A 21,574-nucleotide genomic window follows, 5' to 3' on the forward strand; every position below is an offset into this window, starting at 1 on the left:
TCCTGAAACTAGCAGACAACCCATCCTGGAAGCTATGATGAAGATAAAAACAGCGCCTCTCAAACGTCACAAGAACTCTTGAACGCTGCTGAAACTGTGACCTTTTTGATCTTCAACATTTTCCGAAAAGGTTTACGGGGGAATGTTATGAAGAAATGTGACATTTTCTGATTATTACCAGAGCTGCCTATCAAGAGCTTCGTCTTTACTAAAGAGTAAACAATTTCTTGTTAGTTCTTCTCAAAAATCCACCATCTGCCTTCTCCACAGATTCATAGGATGTAAGCTTTTGTTTGTTTGAGCGCTTTCATTCACATTTGTGATTTAAACAAACCAAGATTGCTTTTTTAGCCACGTAGTAAAATGCAGAATACAGGCTGACTTCAGTGCCACATATTTTTGCTCCGCCTGCAGTTTGACGAGCCCATACAGTAGCATCCATTCACAAATCCAGTCATTCAGTCAGGCATATACTGCTTTCACGCTGCAAGTGTTTTCTTCCCCTCGTCATCTTCCACCACCAGCAACCTCATCAAATTTTAGCCCTGGGAGTTTGATCAGACAAACAAGCTAATTTTAATACAGTCAACAAATAAAAGCATACAACCTGAATTTCTTTAAGAAAACCTTTCCAAAGAGCAGTTTGGGGACACTGTTATTTTAAGTATAAGTGACATGATATTTTTACTTTGATGATCCACATTGAAACCAACAGGTTCTTCTGGTGTCCAATCTCAATCCCAACGATGTTCTACCAAGTGAACTTCAACATGGGTCCAGATCAAAACATGTGGCCCAGAAAGTTATAAGCCTCCAAAAAAGATGGATTTTAATGCCTCACTTTTCCCCCCTAAAAACATTTTAGGTGATGAATTTAGCCGAAATGTGAAAAACAATTAACCCTCTCAAGGCAGGCGTTGCAGATTTGCAACAGTGAAAACACTAACAACCTGATTACCCCACATACATATTTTATGAGTTTTTTTTACTCAGAAGTACCACTGCAGGACTTGGTTGTGCATTAGCAACTAAAACTTAATTTGAGCCTGAGAGGGTTAACTGAGGTGTTTTCTCTGATGCAAAGTACGACTTCTCTCTGTCTTTGGTCAAGAGGATAACGGATTTTGATGTGATTTTGTATCGATCACGACACATTTCTAAGGAACTAGTTTAATTTGCCCTAGAAGAGAAACAGTGTCTTCCAGTTCTGCACCATAAATCAGTCCTGCAGGTGTTTTTTTTCTCCAAATCTAACCTTGGGGCTCACAAAGTAAAACACAATAGGAAGTGACTTCTCTTTCAGTGAGTAATTTACCAGAGAAGAGGTACATTTCTGGAGCATGCAATCATGTTTAGAATGTGCAGAATAGAGTCTGACTTCCAGGTCTGAGATTTCTCAAAAGCCACTTTCAGTATTTGCTGCACCCTTTATTGCTTCCATCTTACAAAGTAATTTATTTTCTAGTTAGTCATTACCAAGGGGGATAAACACTGTGGCTATTATTTCTCCTGTGTGTTCTCAGTTCTTCCACCTTTTGCCATCGACATACATGTTAAAATCCTGAGCTCCGTGTGCACTGAAAGGATCTGTGATCTCTTCTGATTTTGTGCCAAAAAGTGACAAAGCAATTTTCATCAAATCCAGCCCATCAGCTTACAGAGAAATATTTTAAAATGTAAAGTTCAGATATTTAAGACGTGATGATTATGCAAAAGTAAAACTCTGAAGCTCAGTTAAGACCATAATAGTCAAAAGATGATTGTTATTTCCATCTGCATTCATTTATATTTTGCAGCATAGCTTTGTTCTGGGTCCTCCCTGCTCTTCCATGCGAATACGTGGAATGCATAAATTGGGGCGAGTACACCTCGCTGCTCTACCATGCAAGACACCAGCACACCATGGAACAGGCATCAGTGACTGCAGATATAGCACTTATTTAGTCAGATAGAGGATGAAAGGAGGGACAAGGGTAGTGGTGGGTTGCAATATGGCACCAACTGTGAGTTAGATTAACACTCGACTTAGTTACATCAGCACTTTATACCAGCAGTCCCCAACCCCCGGGCCACAGACCGGTACCGGTACGTGAGTCATTTGGTACCGGGCCATGAGAGTTGAGGCTAGGGTGTGAAATTTATGGTTTTCGGGGTTTTTATCGTTATTTTATTAATCGTTTTTATCATTAACTCTTTTTCCCATGTGTTTTGAATAAATCTTCTTTTTTTAGGTACCAATACTGGTTTTATTTTGTTGTATTTATCTGTGACACCTTAAAGGTCGGTCCGTGAAAATATTGTTGGACATAAAACGGTCCGTGGCGCAAAAAAGGTTGGGGACCGCTGCTTTATACCACCAGCATATGTTCACTAAAGCCAGTGTGCCAGGTTTGCGCTATAGTATATGGTCCTCTAAACCACAGAGATTTGATCCGTCCATCCATTCCCTTCCGCTTATACAATTCAATTGAATTTTATTTCTATAGCACCAAATCAAAACAACAGTCACCTCAAGGCACTTAGTATTGAAAGGTAAACATCGTACAATAATACAGAGAAAACCCCAACAATCACATGGCATCCTACGAGTAAGCAGTTGGCGACAGTGAGAAGGAAAAAACCCCTTTTAACAGGAAGAAGCAGCCAGCAGACGCAGGCTCAGGGAGGGGCAGCCATCTGCCTCGACTGATTGGGGTTGAGGGAAAGGAGACGGCACAAAAGACAAACAGGTAGAGAGCAAGATGATTAAATGTAGAGTGGTGTATAAGCACAAAGAGAGTGAAAAAAAGGTGAGTTAAGAAGAAACAGTGCATCATGGGAAGCCCCCAGTAGTCTAGGCCTATTGCAAAACAACTAAGATAGGGTTCAGGTTTACCCGAACCTAAAGATATGCTTTTTTTTTTATTATTATTTTTTTTTTTTTTTTACAGGAAAGTTTCAAGCATAATCTTAAAAGTAGAGACGGTGTCTGTCTCCTGAATCCAAACTGGGAGCTGGTTCCTCAGAAGAGGGGCCTGGAAGCTGAAGGTTATGCCTCCCATTCTACTTTTAAATATCCTATAGGAACCACAGGTAAGCCATCAGTCTGAGAGCAAAGTGCTCTATTTGAGTGACACAGGACTACAAGGTCTTTAAGATAAGAGCCTTGCAACTGATTCTGGATCAGCTGTCCCTCCTGTCTAGACATTTGTATTCCCACATACAATGACATAAGCAAAACATGTCACATGGCAGTTAGTTCAAAAAGAAATTACAGTGAGGTGGTCAACATTGCCCTGCGTGTCATGCTCTGATAGACTGTTAGTGTGTGTGTGTGTGTGTGTATGTGTGTGTTTGTGTGTGTGTGTGTGTGTGTGTGTGTGTGGCCCGGAAGGAGCAACAAACACACACAAACCACGTGTGTTGATGTGAACTGTGCAGCATTGTGTTTAATGATTAGCCAGCCGGGTGCTGTGCAGCATTTAAAGCTGAGTGAATAGGTGGAGAAAGGGACAGAAAAGCCACACTATGGTAATAAGAGAAAACACAAATAATTAAATGCAGACACACACACCCACACACACACACACACACACATGTATCATCGACAGCAGGGAAGAGAAACGGGAATACGATCTGCCATTCCTCCACCATGGAACAGGTAAATCTCATCAGAAATTCTAACAAATCTCTCCCAGGAAAAGACAACAAATAAAAATAGAACAGGAGAGAGGTCGAGCAGCTTTTGAAGTTTGATTTCTGACTCATCACTTCTTCCTGTCAAGTGAAATATAAATAGATGGAGAAAAAAAAGCAGGCAGAAGTACCAAAAACTTTTTCCCCTGCTCAGTGCTGACACATATTCCTCATTATCTTAAATGTAAAAAGGTCACATTGTTGCACATTCCTGACAGAGCCGATACTGCCGGTTTTTAACACTCGCAGCCGCACTCAGTGCTGGAATATATCACATTTTAAACTTTACGACAGCACATTTACAGCACTTCAGTTTCAGTGCTTCTGCCCTAATGGGTGCATGAACACACAGGCTGCACTACTGGCAACTCTGACATCATATTTACACTTCAACAATTTTTTTTTTTAAAAACAGGAGGTAAGTTTTTGTTAACCTGCTCATAAAATCTGTTACTGCCTCACATCTAACAGATCTTTAAAAACTCACCCAAGTAACTTACCAGTATGAGCAATTTAACTTAAAATATTCATTTTAATTAAGCGTGGGGTGAGAGTCGAGGTGACCTGTGCGGCACTGTGTCGGCTGCAAGCTGCTAAATATTAATTACTTATCCTCAAATATCACTGACGGTGCCAATTAAAGATTTTCACTGAGCTCTAAGGATACTACCCTCTGGTACCAGGGAAGTTATGAGAACAAAGACACCCAAATTACCCAGGCGTCCTTGCAGATAAGCTCCGGCGCCCATCATTAACTGTTCAGCACAAGCTGATAACATTATCTACAGCAGAGGGGTTAAGTAAAGACAAAATGTTAATGGCAAGTGCCTCCAATTTTCTTTTGAAAGGGAAATTAACTCTACTAATGTAGGTAGATATATTCTTAGAAGAAGCAACACACACCTTTGGTCATTTTTAGCTAGGGCTAGCTAACAAACAGGGAATCAGACCACATTTCTGATCAATTTAAAGTAAAATTTCTTACTAAAGACAGACATAAAGTAGGTACTGCTGTTTAAAAAGTTCATCCTGATGATAAAACCATACATTTACAAAAGCAGTCACACTAAAGTGTTAATCACACGTGGATTATTTTAAGGTCTAATGATCGTTTGATCCCATATAAGTAGCCTGACGAAACGAGCGCATTTCAAAAGACCGTCAAAGGAGTGCTTCTTTCAGTGTCTAGCCCAGATATTCAGGCTCCTAATAATAACTGAAATCTGTCACAAAGTGCTCAAGACTTCAAAAACATATATACAGAGGCAGAGACTGAAGAGATGAGAGTCTGAGCAGGCGCACTAATGAGGAGTAAACGGTAATGTCAGCATGTGTGGGAGTGCTTGTGGGTTATAGACCTTGAACATTAGAGCAAGGTTTTTAGTTGTCGCCTTTGTCAAAAAGTAAAACAGGCATTTTAAAAAGGTTAAAGAAATCGCTCTAAAAAAATTTTAAAGTGTGGTTCTTTCTTTTGTGTCAGGGGAGAAATCGGACTCATATCAGGTGATAGGAAAAATTGTACACTAAAAGCAGGTGTGGGTGTTTGATCCCCTCTGTATGCCAAAGTGCTGTTGGGCTAGAAACAGATAATCAGTTTGCCCCTTAATGGCTGGCCACCAACGTGTATGAGTTATTGTGATACAGCTTGAATGCTCAGATCAAATCATGAAATTTGCTGTCCTACTGCCTTCTTGTAAGAACTGGATGAACTCAGAATCTCCATTTCTTCCATCAGGTCCAGCTCGTCTTTGCTTGAAGTTGACTTTTCCATGTGTTTTTTAGGATGAATTTTTCAATGTTATTGGTGTGTCTATGTTACCTGACAAAACTGCATCTGCATCAGAATCACGCTCAGTGTGTAAAGGTCTTAAGCACAAGTACCAAAAACTACATCACGTCTAAGTACCACTCAAAGCTGGCTCTAAAAGTGATTAAATACCCGTAGACTTTGAAAGCCCATGGTATGAATTGCATTTAGCTTCACAGGATACTTCCCCCTTCAGAACAACTCTGAGTTGGGTGAATCTTTTTATAACTCATCCACCTGGATACTGGACTTCGCTTTGATTAACAGATTTACGATACAGACAGTGGAGGCTAGGCCTGCTATGCCTTACCTCTGCTAATTGGACTCATTAAATTGGATCTATTCTCTGTGCGTGCGCCTTTTACCTGCTCTAAAACCTTTTCAATCGATAAGCTGACTGAGCTTGCTACATGGTACAGACCGCACAAGATGTTTGGTTTATGAACGAGATACTAGTGTTTTATTAGCTTGCTAGCCAAGCTAGTTAGTTATATATATATATATATATATATATATATATATATATATATATATATATATATATATAAACTCTTAAATATGTATCTTTGAATTAACCAATAGTATTTTTCATAATAATCAGCTCACACTGTCCCCTGTACTGTAATTGCCAGGAAAGATGGTTTCGTGTCATAGAAGTGATAATGAGGGGACAAACACACAGAGCACGCTAACAGCCAAAGCTCGGTTGGGATGACAGGAGTTTTTTGATCCAGAATCTGTAAAAGTTTAGGTTTTTTTTTTTTTTTCAGCTCTATAGTCTGCTTGCAAAGTGATAATGACCACTTCTTTCTGTTACACAGTTTTTGTGGCCAATGACTGGAGACAAAACACTTTTATCTATTTTTACCTCTTTTGCTGTTCTGTTTTTCTTGAGTCTGAAACAGCGTTGTGCTGTCTAATGTTGTGTTCAGCACAGTTCCAATTCACAGTTTGCAGCCTTTGCTTGCGACATCATACCTTTACTTCTTTTATATGTATCATGAGACCCTGGCTGCCCTGGTAAAACAGCAACTGATATGTTAAATGCTCAATAAGCAGCATGGTTCTCTTAAATTACAACACAGAATTCTTCCCCTGTGTGGTATCAATGAATATACAACAAAAGATGCCCTGGTATGCTGCATTAACAGTGCTTTCAGATATTGAAATGTACCTACTTTCTACCATTAAACACCCTCTACGATAACTGTTTCTAGTTCCAAGTTGTGACACTTCAAGTGTGACTATTTTTTCTTTCTTTCCTTTTTTATATGTAAGCCTCGCATGTAATTTCCCCCAGGGCACGACGGGCAAAAATTGGGCAAATAGCCCATCAATAAATTAACTTAGTTTAACAAAAACTTTTTCATTTTGTTCCATCAGTTTAAATGCATTGTGTCGCCTAGGGGACAGAGAGGGTTTAAACTTTTAAAGGCTAGTCATTATAGCTGAACCCTTTTTTCTAGCGGCTGCTACTCACTCTCAGTCAGACAATAATATGCTCTCAATCTCTCCCGCTTGCTGCTGCTGTCCTTGAAAATCAGTGCACTTCCCAAGTGAAGAATTTAAGAGGTACTGATTTTGCACATGAAGGCCGGTTCAATCGTCAAGGAGAGCACTACTGAAAGTGTGAAAGCAGCTATAAAGTTTCCTCTCTGGCACTGCAAAATAGTCCCAGGCCTGATTTAAACCTACAATTTTTGACAGAAAATCTTTATTAAATATTTATAAGTTTACACTTGGTGTTAAAGCTGTCAAAATATTATTTGCCAGATATTGAAAGCTTTAGTAAAGGTGTTATTAATTAACATTATGAGGAAATGTAGCCTTTCTTATTGTTATCATGCTTTGTGTAAGTCTCACTCTTTATTAATATTCTATGTAAAATCTCTGTATTGCTTGTTTAAAGGAAAAATCTAGTTAACATAGGTCTAAAATTCTCCATTCTATGGATCATGCTAAACTCTAGCTCACCACATCTGTGTTATGATATTTTATAAATATATTATTTAGGAATGTCACAATACCAAAAACAAAATCTCAAAAAAAAACCAATATGCTACACACCTACACACAACTTTAGGAGGTCCTGTTATGAGCAATTGCTATGCTAGCCTGGCTTTTGTGGTGGGTGTGGGCAGAACATTCATTTCAGGATTTTTAAGACATTTCTTGTAGTATCCCCGACACCCACATCATTTACAGTACCCTGAATTTTCAACATTTTCACATTGACTTTATTTTAAATATTTATCTGTTCAAACAAACTACTCTAAAATAACAACGTGGACCTGCTGTTTCTCCTCGCATTATAATACACTGTTGTCACTTGGCTGCAAATCGACCGTTAGCTAGCTGCTAGGCTATTTGCATTTGGCTACACTAGCTAATTCCCAAATTTTGGCACTTCAGATGATTCATGTAAAAGAAAATGTCAGCTGCTTGCCCCTCGTACATTGTTCTGTCAAATTTTTAACTTATTATTATTATTTTAATTTATTCAAAATAGCCACAGCTGCTGTTTAGCAACCACAGATAGCACCTCCTGGTGGCTCTTAAAAAAATTCAGGTTTAAGGTACTTGGGCATTGGCTTTTCAGACTTGGAGGCTTCATGCATATTTTATACTTCTGATACTGCTGTAAACCTTTACTGTGCATGTGTTAGTGCAAAACAATTCCACTAAAATGTTTCCTGTTTTGACTGCTAATCGACTTTTTGGAGGCAGCGAACATCTCTAGCATTTCAAAAATCTCCCAAAGATTCGGAACCATATGTCCTCCATAAAAAAAATCTCTGGCACAACTCACACTGCAAACAGCTACAATTCTCAGAGCCAGACTAAGTTTGAAAAATAGTGGGAAGAGATTTCCTTTGGATGGAAGCATCAGCTACAGCTTATGATATTCACATAGGGACTATAAGGATAGAATTAAAAATTTCTCAATAACTTGACAAAGCGTACATTTGGCTGAAGAAGCAATGACGTCAACAGGCAGACACAATGTAGTCTATATGCTAATGCTTACCCTGAAATCAATGCCCACGGTGGAGATGAAGCTCCCAGCCAGAAAGGCTCCATCTTTGAAGCGAACCAGCAGACAAGTCTTTCCCACGCCTGAATCCCCCACGAGCATCACCTGAGACAGAAGGTGACAATGTATTGGTTCATAAAATTTTAAATCTTGCACGTGTGTGTGTGTGTGTGTGTGTGTGTGTGTGTGTGTGTGTGTGTGTGTGTGTGTGTGTGTGTGTGTGTGAGAAGATGTTTGAGGTATATAAAATAATACATAAACAAATACACTACACTGGGAAAAAGCAGCATGTACAGACCAATGGACACAAAACTACTTATTTTTATGATGTTTTACATATCACATTATATATAAATATATATACATTTTTTTCTCTAATTCAGTGGTCTACTCTGATATTGGTGTTCATTTAGGTTTGATTTGCCGTGTTCAGAGGTGACATTTGGTACACTGAACTGTTACAAGTGGGAGTACCACACAAAGTCAAAGTGGAGCTGTGATTTTGGTCAGTCTACCATGGGAACAGTTGCTAATCAGGGTGCATTATTAATACCAGCTGCCACCCACATAATGAGAATTTAGATTTGCATATGCCCAATGTAGAATATCATTAGTCTTTTTCATCTCCATTTCATACTTTCAATTATGTATGTTCTGTGTCAATGCTGTGTCATTATTGATTATTCCTCAGCCAAGTCGAGAGCCAAGACAGAGGTACAGAGAGATTTACTTCAAACAGTCAAGATATGATTGTACTACAGACTAATTCAAGGGGTTTAACAACAAGTATAGCATCAAGATACATATTTGTGAATCATTGCAGTTTGTCTTTTTTTGTCTTTCTGTTAGCTAAAGTATGTAAAAACCACCAAGTCAAATTTTGTGGTGGAGATCTAGAGCTTTGACAAAACTAAAAAAACATTAAATGTGTGTGGGTATCCAGATCTGGCTTTTCCAGATTGTCACTCGTAGTACTTGCTTCCAAGACTCCAGACGTTCTTGTAACTTGCAAAATAGGTTTTTAGTAATAGTTCTCCAGTTTTCTGATGGCTTTTCAAGCATTTCTTTAGACATTTGCTGTTTTTTCACTCACCTTCACTCCAGTCTTATACCATATGATTAATATTTTTTTAAGTTAAGCCACTTGACATAGACCTATGAATCATTCATGCATAAAAAGGTACCTAACTCAAGGGATGAACCAGTGTTGTGTGTATACATAACAGACATAATTAAGCAAAGACTTATTCATAGATGAATAAATAGAAAATGTTAAAGATAACACAGATTGACAGATATCAAATAGTATTTTAGCACCAACAAGAGGATTGCCAAAGAACTGAAAGTGTATCTTAGTATATCTTGGCTGAATGGGTGGAGGACAAAAGAAGAAGCAAAACACCTAAAACCCTACAGTAGCTGAACAGTATCTAAGAAACAGGAAGAAAAGGCTGGGTTATGTGAAATTACACACAAAACTGGACTGAAAATCAGTGACAGTAAGTTTTATAGAGATATGGATGGATCTCCTCTGACCACCTCCATGCATTTTGAGGACAGTTTGACAAAATAAGTTATCAAACTGCATGGAGGAGGTCAGAGGAGAAGTAAAAAAGTGAGTGTCTACAGCCACTAAAACATGATGGAGGCTCAGCCAGTGGTGTTGGAAATCTTGTCAAAATTACAAATGCAGATAAAAGTACTGTCTGATACTGATCCACCATGCAAGACCAACTACTTGGAAAATGCTTCATTTTTCAGCATAGCAGTAATGCCAAGTACACTGTCAATACACTAAAAGTAGAAAAACACACAAAGGAACATTATCAGTCATGGATTGGCCTGTATATGGAAATATTGACTTTCAGGCTTACATTTCCCATTTTCCTACCAGAATATAAACAAATGAGGAGTGGCTCAAGACTTGCACAACCGTGTATTTAGAATTGCATATAGTATAGAAAAACAGAAAATATATTTAGATTTTTAAATGATGAATTAATGTTTTTCATTTATAAGCTATAACTCAAAAATATTCTTTTACACACATAAAATGGGCTACACACACACACAGTGTAGATGTAGCTTGCGAAAAGGAAAGAAGGAAGGGACGCAAAAGCTGCATTTTTTTAACAGCCAGCAGTGGGCGACACCCCTGCAAAAAAACATCTGGGTGCATGGAAGTGTGTATGGCAAAAGAGTTTCCTAACCTCAGTAAACACTTTCCTGATAAGCTTATGAGCTCATCTGCTTGTTTCTACTTATAACAAGTGAAACTTAATGTTAGTTTTGTCAATTTGTGTGCCCATAAGTGTCCATGAACGACATTAACACAAAGTATGCCATATCATGTGACTGACAATCACCTCCTATGAGCACCAGTCAATCATATCCACCTTTTCACTCCTCACATCTGGTTTCAAAACACCAAGATGGTGTTTTTGGGGGGGAGGGTTACGTTTTTTGTAAGGGAAGACTAAAACAGACCTTCATCCCTGATGGCATCTGCCTCCTGACACAGCTATCAGGACATCTCAAACTTGAGCTTTACCATGAGATGGCAGTAGCACTTATTCTGTCAGCTCCACTCCTGTTAAACAAAAAGCGCCGCTGCTCTCCTTCACTGCTGTTAATTTATCTCATTAATAATAGAAACCCCTCTCCATCATCATCAGCTCTTCCATGTTATTGCACCGGACTACATGTGTGCAGCAACACTTAATGTTTCTAAAGTTCAGCACTTGAAAGGAGACACCGGATGCACTAAGCAGCATTTCATGCATGTGCGAGCAGTTTGGAAGGTAAACATAAGGAAATCTCAAGCACAGAAGGAAAAACTGTCAAAAACACAACACTGAAAATATTTGTTTTCTTGCATAAGCACACAGCATACAGTTTTTGTATATGTTACGGATGTTTTTCTGTTTTAAAGCACCTTGAGTGGCTTAAGAAGCCTGTTGAAAAATAGATGACAAGGTGTATGATGTATATAGAGCTACTATCCAGCAGTCAAAAGAGATGAGATGATAACTCAGAGAAACTTAACTAAAAGAAAATTCTGAAATAAAAATGAACAAAATAGGAAATTATATTTCTTGGCCGAAACTAACTTCTATACACAGCCATGCCTGAAAACTACAAAAGTAGAAACGAAGTAGAAAGCCCACTATTTTAAGAAAAAGCCTGCTTTTCAGGGCAAAATGAATCATCTTTAATCATCTTTAGATTCATCTCTGCAGACATTCACTGTGATTTGTCTGTAGAGTCATGCATTCTCCTGGACACAAGCACACTTTTAACTAAGAACATAAGCCATACTTTTTGCCTTCAAAGAGGGACTTTTTAAAATTGGCTGATGCTGATTCGCTTCACTTTTCAGGTGAAGTCTCTATAAGACGAATACCCTACGCTAAGCTTGTGCTCACCTTGAAGGCGATGTCATAAAACTCTCCGCTGTTGCTGATGGACGGTCTGCTGGGATAGACCAGCCCGGAGGACGGAGCAGCAGCTGCGGTCAAACCTTTCCCCGTCCTCCCGCTGCTCGGAGATGCCTTGGGGCTCTTGGAGCTCCCTTTGCCTTTCGCTGTCTTCTTCCTGGACATGACTCTGACGACCTGCTCCGCTTCGAGCAATTAAAAAAGGAAAAACGAGGAGGAGGAGAGTGTGAACTGGACACTTTTCTTTTCTCCTTTTTTGAGTTCTGATCGGGGTGCGTTGAGGTGAGGTAAGTTCACCTGTGCGTCAAAATCATGACTGTGCGTAAAGCCTAAATTGGCAAGTGACAACAAAACTGAAAAACTGTCCTTTAAAGAGAGGCAGCTGTTGTCTCCGCGGTGCAGCTGGATGACTGTAAATCTGAGGTCTGCTCACAATGTAAACAGCACCCTCTCGCTCGCTCTCCCTCCCCGCCTCTCTTCTCTCGTAACGTGATGTTGAGAGCGGGAGAAGGCATGGTTCTGTGGAAAATCCACACTAAAACAAAAAATAAAGAGAAAAGAAATCCACACACTTTCAAATCATACAGCACAAAAGCAGTCTCGTTCAGCTAGAAAAAAGATTTCTTATAGCTGATAATGCGGCACATCAAAGATACCTGATGAATGATCGGTCATTGTTTTAAGGAAGGACGAGAGACCGGAATCAGTCTTTTTACGGGGTAATTCTGGAAGCTTTACAGTATTATGCATATCACTTGGCTTCCACATCTTATTTAGGCTGTGGCTCCAAGTTTTTAATGCAAAAACAGACTGCACAATATAAATGCAAATTCTGTTTTGGGTGTATTTCCTGTCTTAAAGGTCCAGCTTGCTTCTGGCACCGATTCAGACTTTCAGTTGGCTGTTAGTGCTGTGCCATACTGCAAATTTTGGTATGAAGTAAATGCGGGGCAAGTATACCGATACCAATTACCGATATTGATACTTTAACTTTTAAAGGCAGATGAGAGCAGTGTGTCATGACTTATGAGCTGAATCATCATCAATTTGCAAATTCCAATGACCACTAACTCACTGTGATTTTCACTTTTCCAATAATTAGTTTACACATTAAAACACATCTTTCAGCTTTTCATGTATTTTGAGACTGGGTTTATTGGAGACCTGGAATGTAAATGAGTCTGTCTGGGTTAACTTCTGTTTTTTAAGTGTGCTACAGGCTATAAATAAAATAGACAGTCAACACAAAACGGTTCTGACATTTTCCATAGTTTGAGGTATATATATTAATTTGCAAAGAATGAAAAAAAAAATTCAACGCAATTCAGTGGGCTACTTGCTCAACTTAGAGGATAAGTATCGATCCTTTTCTGTTTGTATCAATCCGATACCAATACCACCATTGGTATCGATGCTATCAATATTTCGATCAAACCTCCTCTACTTGCTGTTCTGTGCAGACACTTTCAGATTCATGGCTTTGTATCTCCTGTGTCCAATACTACTGAGGCAGCTCCTCTTGGGTATAGTGCACAAGTCCAACAGCTGTTAAGCAGGCATCCTGTAATATGTGGGACTTCAGGTTGCCTGTGTTATAAAACAATTAGCTTGTTCTTTCACTGATGGATGTTTGGGATTTAGAGTGGCATTACAGCAGGAAAAAATTAAATGGTTATGCTAAAACCCATTAGTCAAATGAGTCATCAATTTTTTGGGATGGTCAATATTTAACTGGAATAGAGCTCGGCATGGCCACACACATTTTTTATCTCAGGTGCCAAGCAGCAAAAAGGTGAATTGTTGACAAAACCATGCAGTCTAGGAGAGAGAAAAAAAGGTGTGTGTTAGGCATATTAAAATTAAGCAACAGTTTCCAAACACAAATACCCTTGTGGGTCCTTGGGCAATGGTTTTTCATGGGCCCATAATTAGTCTTATACATGCATACAATACAATACACAAAACACTATAGAAAATTCCAGTGTCCCAAACTGTCACCATGAATGTAAATGTGCTACATCTGGGGAGTCCAAACCTTCATCCTAATGCAGAAATCTTAAACTCCTTTTACATCACAGGTCACATACGCCCCATTTTTATCTTATGTCTGCACTAGAGGGAGGCGGATTGATCCAAACATTGATGTTGGTATTGGTTTTAGACTGATACTTTGTTTCTATCCCCTAAGTTCAGTATGTAGCCAACTGAATTGTGTTTTCCCCGAAATATTCTGCCTTAAAAGTATCAGAATTTGTATTGGTGTCTGAAACACTGGCCCTTTATTTACTTGGTATTGGAGCATACCAAAATTTACAGTATTGCACAGCACTAAACTGCACATTTAATCTCTGAATCATTTTAATATAAGATAAAGAAGCACAATTTCAACCATATGTTTCAGTTTTTCTACATGATAAAGAAATGCTGCTGTTGTAAAGGAGTCTGTGAGCATGACTCTTTGGGATTAAATTGTAAGAAGTAAATGTGTAAAATTACAGAAATCTATAACTTAATTATTTTCGTGTATATGAATGGTCATAGGGGAGGTCTTTGTCAGTAGGGAAAAGCTTTAAAACTTAAGAAAATACAGTTAAATGTCCCAAATTTCTTCTAAATCAAACATTTCTGTGGTTGAAGCCAAGTTTCTTAGGAGAACGCACAGTCTAACAGACTCATCAAGGACTGGGACATAATCTTGCTCCACATCTTGCAGAAGACTTACAATTAGAGTGCTGTCGACATGCATCTTGATCTAGGGTTGTTCTAATACTTATTAGTATTAGATCCAGATAGAAGTGGTAAAAACACACACAGCCCTGAGGGGATCCAATTGAGGGTGACTGGACAGGGTTCCAATAGCCTAGACCCACAGGATCTGTTTGTTAAGAGGCCAGTGAGCCAACACTGTGCTAAAATCTATATTCAAATTAAATTAAAGGCTGTGTGCAAGAAGATGTGGCTGAATACAATTAAAACCAAGGGCGAAGTCAATAAAGAGCAGATCTATGGTTCTTACATCTCTTATAGTGTCTCAGTACAAGATTTAAGAGTGCAGTCATTTCATCCTCTACAAACTGCAAGGCAGGAATGTCGAACTTACATAGTGGGCCACATGCCGCCCACTTTGATCTTGAGTGGGCCGCACCAGCAAAACTACCCTTTCTGTTAGACGTTACACATTCAATCCTATTTGATATAAGAAAAAGACGTGCAACTTCAGTTTTTACTCATGACAAAGAAATACTGTTCTAGCAAATTAGAAAAATCTGTCAACACAAATAAATAAATGTATAAAATTACAGAAAAAGTTCCGGCAGCTCACCGCCCAGGCTAATTCACAAAAAACATCGCAAAAAACTAAAACAAAAAAATAAACAAACCTGAAATATCTAGGCTTTTTTCTTCTTTAGTTGTTGTTGTTTATCTTTTATTTAATTATTTTTATATTTCAAAACCTTCCAGTGGGCCAGATTTCAGTCTTTGCCAGGCTGATTCTGGCCCCCAGGCCTTATTTTTGACACCCCTACATGTCATCTACTACTATGCTTTCCAAGATACAAAGTGCTCTTCAACTGCAATGATTCAAAAGCTGACCAGGAGGTAATTGGCAGCACTTCTTGTGTTATATATAAATTATTAATTGCTTGATTCTTTAAGTAAAAATGTGAAAAATGCACTGATACCATTCTCCATCCGTTTTCGTGTGAAAATATCAGCATGTTAACCTGGTTTCAAGTAAAAGTAGCCATAATCTCAGTTGGCACCATACTATTGGCAGAAGCAGAAAAAATGGGTAATTTTTTACCAATGGATGTTGAGGACCTGTTGTTTTCGAACAAATAATTCAGTGCAAGAAGGTGCATGTTTGCCATGTTTGACGTTGATTTCAGAGCCCTCATAACAGACTGTGCTGAAGATTTCTTCCTGTTAAAAGGGAGTTCGTCCTGCCCACTGTTGCCATGTTCTTCCTCACAGATCATAGTTTTGTTTTTTTTCTTCTGCAATATTACCTTAAATGCCTTAAGAAAACAGTTGTGAACTGGAACTAAATAACTATTACGTTAAACTTAGTATTTGGTTATCAATTTTTACACTCTATATTTTTTAAGGGGGAACTCACACTTAGCATTCTGGGTTGTCTTATTTAAGACAAAAAAGGAATCTTATTTTTTCTTTTTTTATTGGTTTTCAAACAAATTAACGTTGACTTTGCTCATTTTTCCTTGAGCAGTGGATCATTAATGTTATCAATAAGAAAGAAGAAATAATTTCAGGAACCTTGGTGGAGACATGGAGCATAAGCAATGGCACAACCCCATAACGTTTCACTGTAGATTCACTGACATTCATTAAAATTGCAATACAGGGTGCTGGCCTTGCTGGAGGATGTGCCGTCTAGTTCAACATATGATTTTGCAGCTGTGCACTCAGATTTGACCCAACCAATTATTGCTGTCTGCTTATATGTTGTGTGTGTGTGTAGGACAAAATCCCTGCCCTGCTCCCAGGAAGAGCTGAAGACAATACAGTAGCTACCGTGTTACAGAAAAACACCACATGAGTCACTCCTTTATATTCAGGAGCTCCCTCCCTCATTGCAAGTAAACAGTCATTTTCCTACGTCCTCCATGACGACACACAACCTAAAAAGCATTTTATGTAAGGGTTAACAAAGGATGATGCGCTGCATTGGTGACTCATTTGCTGGGTTGCATACTGTATTTGATCTGTTTTGTTCATGGAAGACTTGCTGAGCATACTTTTCCAGTGCAGCCTAATTCAGCTACAAGCCTTCACCCTGACAGCTTTCCAACAACTCTAAACAATCACTGATGCATCTGCTGTGGGATTCATTCACTTCCTCTAGCCTGATTTTACCAGCAGGGAATTGAACTTGCAGCCCACACCCATTTTGGTCATATCTACTCTTTGAGTGCTGCTGCCACCTCCGCTTTAATATTATATCAGAGGACAACTGGGAATGTGCCAAACTGGAGCTGTGGAGAGTTATCAGACGCACCACCCTGCCGTGTTTTACACAATCAGGATGCACAGTGGATGTCTGTGTGATCCAGTGACCGATCTGTAAGTTAACAATCAAAGGTACATAAAACAAAGGCAGCGGAAGTGATTGTACAGGGAGGTTGGAAACAAACGGAATGCAGATGCGTTTGATGAGCAGGCTATTAAAAATATCCACGCTGTGTGAGCGTGGCATTGTCAGATCTGGTGAGTGAACCAACACAGACACACCCATCCACCACACACACTGATTTAAAGAGCTTGTTGAGTTGCTTAAAGGTGCTTAAAAGTATTGTGTGGTGAGATTTTCCACTGACATCTAGTGGAAAATCTCACCACTAGATGTCAGTAGATTACAGTCAGCTCAATTCTGTTTTCTTACACGGCCTCAAAAACATTGAATTTATGTACCTGACAATGGCCATGGCTGGTCAGTGTGTTTCTACTTTGTGTAAAAAGAACAACATTTTTGAATACGCTATATTTCATCATATTTGAATAATAACAATAGTGTAATAATGCAAGGACGTAGATTTGGTTTTGGCATTGGTGGGGACGAATGATTCAACCACCGAACCCTGCCCTGTTTCTTTTCTTTTTCCTTTTTGTCTTTGCTTCTTGATAAAAGGGGACAAATATACTTGCCTGAATATGCTATTCTACATGCTTTTAAACCATTTAAAATTACAATTCAATATCCAGCTATTCAATAATCACTGGATATTGGTGGGGACATGTCCCTTCCGTCCATGCCAAATCTACGCCCTTGTAATAATGTATACTTTATTGATCCCCGTGGGAAAATTCCTCTCTGCATTTAACCCATTCACTCAGTGAGGCAGTGGGCATCCACCAATCTAGCACCCGGGCAGCAGTGTGTAGGGACGGTACATTGCTCAGGGGTACCTCGGGGCAGCCGTTCAGTGGATTCGGAAAAAAAAAACTGGATATGTGTTAATTAAATGTTTTGCATTATTTTATGTTTCTACAAGTCATCCTAAGATACTGGCCACTGTTCATCTGTAGTGAGTCTAAGCTGTCAGTCTGCTGTTTACCTCAGCTTTGAATATGGCAGTTATCCATGTCTATTTACTCCGGACAAGGCTGTAAAACAGTGTGAAAGGAGTTCAGTGCAAGTTGGCTATTTAGTGAATCTTGATGACAGCATTACTGAGGTGTATTGTTGATAATAGCTTTCCTGTCAGTTAAATAACTGCTAACAATTGGCTAACTTTTTGGACTTGGGCACTTATCAAATAAACTTTTCTACAATGTAAGAATCTAATCAAACTGTTTATCACATTCAAGCCATTAGCTGCTATAATGCTAGCTTATAACCAGTTGTTGTTGTTAAGCTGGCTCATTGTCAGCTGCCCTGAGGCGCGGGGTGAGGGGGAATCACATGTCAAATCTATGGACAGTAAGTAATAAGCATGTTTATGCATGTTTTATGCAAGTACTTGATCTCTGACTTTGGTTCAGGAGATAACGCCTGAGGTGAGGAGGAAGAGGATGAGGTGGAAATGAGGGAGGAGAGATGATGAAAATATAAATGTTCAAATGTCATATATAGTTTTAAAAAGCTATTTCTGATCTTTAGATTGAAGGCAACTTATCATGTGTACTCTGCATATTGCTGGTCTCCAGCCACATACATAAAAGGCAGAATGGGAAGGTCAATTTCGGTCCTTGTATTCAAGATGGGCGAGCAACATGGCGGTATCCACAAACTGGCATCTGCTTTTATGAGAATGCATTAATTTCAAGGAAAGCATAATTACACACTAGTTGATGTACATGAATTAGTTCAATTTTCTTTTTTTCTATTAGATAAACTTAAAAAATGACTGACTGTCATGTCAGTGCATTTTGGAGCCTTTTGGACCTGAAGAGTTTGCTATTTGAGAAAGAAACGGCATAGATGTATTAAGCATGTAATTATGATATTTATAAACATAATAAATTAACTAAACACTGTGAACTAAATGAAGAAATGGTTAAAATGGTTAAAAGGGAACATGGCTGAACACAGTCAGCTAGGCTAAGTCAATATGTGCTGAGACTTGTAGCTAGCTACCAACCCCCACCCCCGCCCTACTTTTGTTGAGGTTTTTTTTTTCTTCATATAGTGTATAAGAGACTTTTACAAAAAATTTCAAACCAAAATAATATGTGGTCATATTATAAGAACACAACATGCAGCCACATTCATTCTGCATTAACCAGTCGGCTGCTCCTCTGTTATGAACGGCTTCATTACATTAAATAAAAGGAAACACTGTTTAGTCGCGCATCTTTTTCATATCCAGTTTTTATTATATAACGATGAAAATAATGAAAAATATGGGTCCGCACAGGATACACAGTAGTCATAGTCAGTTCTCCAGGGAATGCTGCACCCTCCATCATCAGGAAGGGAAGCTATTATTTATCCATGAAGCAAGCAAGGTGGAAATTACTTTGTCAGCCACAGTGTATGTGTTCATTTTTCAAAAAATACACATCCACTTTGTCATGTACACCAAAACAAATCATTATTCCTGCTCTCCGTTTAAAAAATTTAAACAGATGATTTGTGGTACTTTATACAGCTGTTGGAGGGAAACATTACAGATACTGAAAAGGTAGCATAAAAGCAACTCTGAATAATATCTCAGTCATGTGAGGAGAATACATCGCCAAAGAATGTGTGTAAAATCGCAGACACCCGGCAGTCTTTGATGAATCTGGAAACTTGTCATTAACAGATAAAAGGATTGCCGTACCAACAAAAGGTCCTGAATAGCAGCGTAGCGCTCACACACGTCACACACGTCACACACACACAGGGTAGATTGATTCCCTTTGAGAAAAATGTTTGTGAAGCAGTGAATCTGGAAGAATGAAGCACGAAGCTCTAAATACGCTGATAACATGGTGAACAGCACCATCTAGAGGCCATTTATGTTACTACAGGTTATTTTCATTTGCATAGAAACATGTTTTCCCCACCTTCATCTCACATCTCTGATTACTACTACTGTTATTAAGTAAATGCAATTACCTTGTATATAATTATAAGTCAAGCAGCCCTAAGAAATCGTGACTGTAACATAAAGACGTAACTCAGACCTTAGCGGATGGGGAACGTTCAGGCGGACAAATGAATGACCCACTAACACAGGCCAAAGCGGTTTCATCGCGGAACGGGGGAAAGATTTATTGGTTCAAATCCAGCTTGTTTTGTCCAATATTTTACCGTCAAGACTTTCAGAACTCTCCATATTTCACCGCAACCATAAACACGCTCCTCTGAAGTTTGTAAAGTGTATTTTAGATGGAGAATTAATCACATCGGTCACATCGTTTCACAAAACTTTGTGAGGCCTCCGGATAATAAATGTGTTTCAGAGCTGAAGAATAATCAATAACCAACAGTTGTAGCTCCTGCCAGGAGCGGTCTTCATTTCAGAGCCAAAACAGAGAAAAAAGGAAAAATCATTACTCAACAAGATATTAGGCATCACAATCTAAAAGTCCAAGTATGGTATTCGAGAAAATCCTGCGGTGATAAGGTATAGGACTTTTACATAGCAACGAACAAATCATTGACAAAATGATCAATGAAACTTTATCATTATTATTAGTTGCCTGGTTGTCAGCGGTAGTTTTATACCTACTTTTGCAAATATTTTCTTTGTGATATTTAACTGAGCGTAACGGCAGTCCAGAAAATCAGACTCCTCCATTACTGGCAGATTATCTGATATTCTCAGTAAAATTGTGAAAAGACAACCATTAAGGGACTTGAAACCTCAGCCTTCTGATTTGTAGATGCCCTGTTCCAACGCTTTGCTATGGCTACCCTGTTTAAGCAGCTTTAACCTGCCCACATTTTCTGCAAGCTACTTTGCAAACCACTTCTAACTTCTTTTTTTTAAAAATATCGTCTGACTTAATGTCATGTCTGTCATTTATTTTTGTTTTATTGTTGTTTATTTCTGGTTTTAGGCCATCAAATGACTTAATTTCAGCACAAACATCCTTGTATATACAAGTTTATAGTTACAAAATAATTCATTAGGTAATGCCATAGATCTGTGCATCAACTTTACTGCCAAAGGACACTTGCGTGTAAAAGTTACTGGTAGCTTTTACATCACAGAATGAAATGACACGACTGATTTCTTGGATGAGCACACAAGGTGATGCAGCTGTTTTACACCCACCCAAGTTCAGTTTTAGTTGACACTGTTTTAACTGTAGCCAAGCTACTAAAAGCAGACTCACATGATCTGGAGAACTGTACCCAGTGAAGTATTCTAGCTTATTTCATAGTAACTGCTGTGTACAGATCAGCTGGATCAAGCAAGATAAGCAAGTAGTGTGATCGCTAACTGTGATCAAAGTGATGCTTACTTGCTCCAGTTTGAATACACAGTGGAGGGGTTGCAGTCATGGTTGGTACAACGCAACCACCAAATCAAATCAATTTATTTATATAGCACTTTTAAAAACAACAACTGTTGCCCAAAGTACTGTACAATAAAATAATCAGATCAAATTAAAAAGGAAAGTAAAATAAAAGATAAGAAAATAATAAGAATAAAATAATGACAG

The 21,574-nt window shown here is 38.7% G+C and overlaps 1 protein-coding gene across 1 annotated transcript in view; it reads right to left on the minus strand.

The window, feature by feature from the left end:
• Positions 1–12,343, minus strand: part of LOC134632818 (ras-related protein Rab-26) — a 144,265-nt gene extending 131,922 nt beyond the window's left edge. The window contains exons 1-2 of the mRNA XM_063481633.1: positions 11,942–12,343; positions 8,511–8,621 (exon numbers count right to left, since the gene is read on the minus strand). Coding sequence (XP_063337703.1) covers positions 8,511–8,621; positions 11,942–12,118 — 288 coding nt within the window. The 5' untranslated portion in view covers positions 12,119–12,343. The remainder of the gene's footprint in view (positions 1–8,510; positions 8,622–11,941) is intronic.
• Positions 12,344–21,574: the final 9,231 nt, after the last annotated feature.

This window comes from Pelmatolapia mariae, linkage group LG8 (assembly GCF_036321145.2).
Source record: "Pelmatolapia mariae isolate MD_Pm_ZW linkage group LG8, Pm_UMD_F_2, whole genome shotgun sequence".
NCBI classification, from domain to species: Eukaryota; Metazoa; Chordata; class Actinopteri; order Cichliformes; family Cichlidae; genus Pelmatolapia; species Pelmatolapia mariae.